General features: G+C 36.8%; 2 protein-coding genes across 2 annotated transcripts in view; one reads left to right on the forward strand and one right to left on the reverse strand.

Annotated features, from left to right (window-relative positions):
- LOC135634316 (protein ROH1A-like) overlaps positions 1–943 on the forward strand; it is a 1,783-nt gene extending 840 nt beyond the window's left edge. Inside the window, exon 1 of the mRNA XM_065144702.1 lies at positions 1–943. This exon is cut by the window's left edge and continues 840 nt beyond it. Coding sequence (XP_065000774.1) covers positions 1–574 — 574 coding nt within the window. The 3' untranslated portion in view covers positions 575–943.
- A 137-nt stretch (positions 944–1,080) lies between these two features.
- Positions 1,081–2,108, reverse strand: LOC135634318 (uncharacterized). Its single transcript, XM_065144703.1, has one exon. It carries the CDS (start codon positions 1,979–1,981, stop codon positions 1,292–1,294), a length of 690 nt encoding a protein of 229 aa, XP_065000775.1. The 5' UTR covers positions 1,982–2,108; the 3' UTR covers positions 1,081–1,291.
- Between the last annotated feature and the right edge of the window lie 4,040 nt (positions 2,109–6,148).

Below are 6,148 nucleotides of genomic sequence, written 5' to 3' on the forward strand. Positions count from 1 at the left end.
GTCGAGGAACTGGTCCGCGGGCCGGCAGATGCCACCCGTGCCGGCCCACCTGGCCACCCCACGCGGCGGCGAGGCCGGCGGCGCCGGAATGGCCCTCGCGGTGTACGCGATGAGTTCCGTGCTGTCGTTCTCCATGTGGGTCCTGGCGGCGGCCGTGCCGTGCCAGGACCGAGGCTCGGCGGCGCCGTCGAGCCCGGTATCGCCGCGGCAGCACCTGCCGTGGGCGGCGGCTATGGCCGGGCTGCAGGACCGCATCACGGACGAGTGGCGTAGGCGGAAAGGGTTGGCGGGGCTGCTGGCGGAGATACAAGGAGTGGAGCAGTGCGGGAAGGAGCTGATGGAGGCGGTGGGGGAGAGCGGGCCACCGCCGTCGCGGGCGGAGGATGTGGCGGCGAGGGCGGCAGAGCTGGCGGAAGCGTGCCGGAGGCTAGAGGAAGGGTTGGGACCGCTGGAGCGGCAGGTGAGGGAGGTGTTTCACCGGGTAATCGGCAACCGGGCGGAGGTGCTCCGCTGCGTGGACCACAGCGCGCGCACCGCCGCCACCACTCCAAATCCGCCCCTCCTCTCCCAATAATAACCAAGAAGGAAAGACAAACGCTATCTTCTCCTCTTGGATTCGGGGGTTTTGGTTCAATACACAACTCCCTTGGCTTTTTCTGTGGAAAATAGGCATGTGCATATAGGATTAACAAGATCATCATATTCTTTTGTTTGGAGCTCGAAGACGGCTTACCAGCAAGAAAAATAAATGATGATCATAGTTCAAGCGTGGGACTTGGCAGGGTTATTTCATCCAATGTTTTCTTCTTTAACTATTAAATTTGTGTGTCGTATTCAAAAATTGGTGGGTCTAGTTTCCATTTTTGCATCAGCACAAAGTTTCTGCATCTCTGTAAATTTTGCTAGCAATTTGTTTTAATTAATCTGTGGATACCGTCGTCTATGCTTAGTGTTAAAAGTATAAGTTCTATACGGGCTGCAATTTACGCACAACTCGTAGCGATAAAGACCTCCCTTTTAATTCATGGGGCAAAGACTGCACATGAGAAATGCCTAAGAATTGGAAAGATGAGGGCATCATGGAGCAAAACAGTGGCTAGTGACTTTATTTTCATGAGCTTGTACAAATTTTCTATGCAAAGCATCAAACAGGCATTCAAAATGAAGAACCCTCCTCCTAAAATTAACAGCATTTGCAATCCACAGACATTGAACAAACCACTGCTATAAAGCGCTCCATACGAAGATGGAAAACGGATGTCCGGAGACCTTCTTGTACTTGATCCAAGAGCTAGAAGAAGAACCATTTCTTCGGCTTCCGCTTGTTCTTGATCCTTTCCTCCCCCACCTTCCTCTTCACCACGAAATCCTCCTCATCCTCGCTGCTCCCACCGTCACCGCCGTCCTCCTCGTCGTCATCGCTCTTCGAAGGGTCCAGACGCGCCGCGTCGATCGCCCACTGCAACAATTTGTCCACCTCCTTCGAAACCCCATCCTCGTCAGTATCATCATCATCTTCTACCTCTTCTTTGTCGTCGTCGTCGTCGTCGTGGGATCTCTTCCCTTCGGGTAGCAGATCCGACCTCGGCAGCCCACGATCCGAGCCCCTGGAACCGGAGGAGCCCTTGAGTGCCGCGAATCTCGCCGCGAGGTCGTCCCCGAGGACCCTTCCCCACTTCCCGTCATCCGCTGCTGCTGAGGCCCCACCCTTTTCCACAGGTTCGGGCGCCGAAGGCCGACGCTGCGCGGCCGATGGGGGATGCGGAGGGGGCGCCTTGAGGGCCTCGAAGCGGCGGGCCAGGTCGTAGTCCAACAGCGAGCACGATAAGTGGCGAGAGGCGATGTGGCCGCCGACTCGGAGCTTGAGGAGGACATCGTCCTCGGTGGCCCGCAGTAGATCTTCGACCTCCGCTTGCGGATCATCCCCCGCCGTGTTGCCGGTTTTCGCACTGAGGCTGCTCATCTTTGGACCGTAGACCATCGGATTGACATGTTTGTGCGCTGCGAGGCGAGTAAAGAGACCCAACCCCTAGTTGGAGATCGACTCGAGCTCAGCGATCGCGTCTCTTCCGGCTAACCCATCCGGTAAATAAGATATTCCACAGGTTTTCTATATTAGGCCCTAATTTCCTTTTTTACGTAGGACGATTTTTTTTTTAAATTATTCTTTTTAAATTTTTATCAAAAAGCATATCTAATTTCTAGAATTCTCAAACGGCATAGTCTCTTTTTTCTAATAACTGAAATACCTTCGGTCACTTTCCTCTTTTCTCTCTATTTTTTTTTCTGATTTATCAATCCATAAGATAAATCAGTTTAATTCTAATATTTTTATACTATATTATAATATTTTTAATAATACTAAAAAATATTTTAATATAATATTATTGTTTTTGAGAAACCTCTTTTGTTTCTAGAATTTTCAAACAACACCCTCTCTTTTGGGTAATAATAGAAATACCTTCAGCCATCTAGTTCTTTTCTCTATTTTGTTTTTTATTTTGTATGTATGGATCGATTGATAAGGTGAATCAATCTAATAATAATATTTTTACACTATATTATAATACTTTTAATCATAAAAAATTATAAGATTGTAAAAATAATTTATTATATTATTTTTATAAAACGTTATATTATTTTAATATTACTGAAAATAAATACACAATGTTATAACGTTTTGTATTACAATACAGTATTTTTCTAATATTGCTAAAAATATTTTTTTATAAAAATGATAATAATCAATTTTATGAATCAAAAGACATATAATTCTAAGTTTTTGAGGGACCAGTGTTATTTTTATATGATAAATATTATTTGATGTATTGACAATTGTTGGGGTAATTACATATTATCCCTATAGTTAATTACATTTAGTGTTCCGATCTTTATATTTTAAAAAATAGTATTGAGGTCTCTTTACGTATGAAAACGAAACATTTAACTTCAATTCTTTTTATGTCATTAGCTTTATCAACGGTGTCATGAATGATGGTCATAGGTGTCCTACAAATAAATATAATAAAAATATAATTTTATTATTTTTTAAATTATTAATTTTATATATGCTAATCATAGGTATCTTACAAGTCAATCATGTGAATGATGACACGTGTGACATGATACATATTTTTTTTACTTATTATATTATTTATCGTTTTATCACTTTATATTGCATGTTGTATATATTGTAATTTACATGGATTTGTACAATGAGAATTAGATCGTGATAAGATCACGATAATGAGATCGATTTGCTTTTAAACGTAAATCCTAAATAATCTCGATTATAAGTTACTCGAGAGGGATATCGAGATAATCGGATAGACTGGTGTGTTGTATACCCGTCCATATAATCGAGCTAGCTGGTCTCATAGTTGCTCATGTGGGAATATAGTGCAAGTGCTCATTGGAAAATGAGTTCACTAATCGATTCGCTCATGGAATACTAGACAATTGATGATATCTTATTGTCAAACAGCGATTTCATTGTCCTAGTGGTGTATCTGGTCCTTAGATTTTAAACATTAAGTATGTCATATATAAGTACTTCACTCTTTGATACTAGACTTATAGGCTTGGTGTCACCTCCTGAATTATCACATTCAAGAGATGTGACCCTATCTTAAATCGATAATATTAAAATTTTAATCAACAATCCATTCGAGGATCCAAACTAACATTTAAAGACACTGAGAAATATTCACTGAAATTTACAACTATAATTTCATAATTCATAAAATCTTTGCAGTTTAAAATCATATACCACATCACTCGATGAATCATAAAATCTGAAACCAACTCACTAAAACAATAGCCACCTCATAAATCCATAAGTGTTGGATTCTATATAATCACAAAACCAATATTTACCGTATATTCATATCATTATATAAATTAAACTTAACATTCTAAAATCATAAACATAAGAGGTCCTTTAAATTTTTACAAAACTCATAAGTTTAGATTTTCTATCAACATTTCATTAGACACTAAATGTACTTATATAACAAAAACAAATCATTCACTAAGGATTTGCCCTAAAGTCTTCTAACCTTCCACTACTTAGCCCAATTTAAATATTTTAATGAGCGACAAGCTATCCAAAAAAAATATATATAACAATGGAGTGAGAATATAAAGCTCAACAAGCGACTAACATATCCATGGAAAAAGAGAAAAGTTTCAAACAAACAAGGTATCAAAATACAAGGTATGGATACAAGAGTTCATAGAGAGCCACTCATCGAATGCAGAATTACAATATCATTTTATTTGAAGCATGTATGAAATATTTTAGAATATATCAATAGAATATAAAATATTTCAGAGCATATCAATGACGTATTAAATGTTTCAGAGCATATCAATAACAAATGAAATATTTTGGAAAGGCATGGATACAAAAGTACATAGATAGCCACTCATCGAATATAGAATTATAATGTCATTTTATTCAAAGCATGTTTTGTTCATAACAAAATTGTAAAGAATAATTGGAGCATATCATTAACATAAGGAGTATTTCGGGATATATCAATGGCGTATGAAATGTTACAAAGTAATATCAATAGTATATGAAACATTTTGTAGCATATTAATGGCGAAAAAAATATTTCGGAGCATATCAATAACAAATTAAATATTTCAGAATATATCAATTACGTATGAAATGTTTTAGAGCATATCAATGGCATATGAAATATTTCGGAGTATATCAGTAGCGTATGAAATGTTTCAGAACATATCAATAGCATATGAAATATTTCGAAGCATATAAATGACATATGAAACATTTTAGAGCATATCAACGGTGTATGAAATGTTTTAGAATATATCAATGATATATAAAACATTTTGGAGCATATAAATGACAAATGAAACATTTCAGAACATATTAATGGCGTAAGAAATGTTTTGGAGCATATCAATGACATATGAAATATTTCGGATCATATCAATAGTGTACGAAATGTTACGGAACATATCAATAGTGTACCAAATGTCTCAGAACATATCAATGGAATATGAAATATTTCAGAGCATATCAATGACGTATGAAATATTTCAGAGCATATCAATAACAAATAAAATATTTTGGAGTATATCAATAATGTATGAAATGTTTCAGAGCATATCAATGACACATAGAATATTTCAAAGCGTATCGATTTAATATGAACATTTCAGAGGCATAAGAAGCATTTCAGAATATATCAAAGAATAAATATGAAATAGAAGCTCAAACGTCGTATTTGACATGGCATTCATTTCATTTTGATCCAAAACATACATAAAAATATATAACCAAAGCTTTGGATATTATATCAAACATATAGAAGGTGAAGTGGGATCCCAAATACAATCTAGAGTATCATAGGCTCTAAGCATACACCCTCTACTATTTCTGGCAAAAGTCCAGATAATCCCTTTACCATTTCAGAAAAAGGTCCAAATAAACCCTTTACCATTTCTAGTAAAGGTTCAAATAATCTCACAAACACCAAAATACAAAATGACATTATGAACAATAAGATTGACATACATCGGAAGCACATGCATGTGCCTATACGAAACATTATGATATAAATATGAACTTTACATAATAGAGTCATGTATACAAATAATTGAAGGATAAGAGTATACAAGAATTTAAAACAATAATGTAAAACTCAACTGAAGTAAAGATTTTAGCTAAAATCAATTTTCAAAGAGATGAAACAAGAATAAGCAGAATCGATAAAAGCTTAATTCTAGCATAATTTGAGAGGCATATTTCATGAACTATTTGAATTACTAATTATGCTCTAATTTACACAAATATATGTCATTGGAATGATGTATCAATATAATTTTAGATAAATTAAGTTTTGTATGAATTAGATTTTCCAACGATTTATAAATAGTTTAGTAACCAAAGGTCAGAGAACATTATCTCTATTTTATAGAATTCATAGAGTTGATTAGAACATATACTTCAATATGAATTTATGCTCTAAATATTTTCGAATTAGTTATGCCCAGAAAGATTTATGAGTCTAGTTTCTAATAAATTATGTTTTGAATAAATCAGAGTTTTCAATAGAAAGTTATAAGCAAGAGAGTACTAAAAGGTTAGAACCAACGGTCTCTATTTTACAAATTT

This window comes from Musa acuminata, chromosome BXJ3-3, assembly GCF_036884655.1.
Source record: "Musa acuminata AAA Group cultivar baxijiao chromosome BXJ3-3, Cavendish_Baxijiao_AAA, whole genome shotgun sequence".
Taxonomy (NCBI): Eukaryota; Viridiplantae; Streptophyta; class Magnoliopsida; order Zingiberales; family Musaceae; genus Musa; species Musa acuminata.

Coding starts and splice junctions, on each gene's coding strand:
- LOC135634318 (XM_065144703.1), bottom strand. CDS start 1,981: ATGGTCTACGGTCCAAAGATGAGCAGCCTCAGTGCGAAAACCGGCAAC.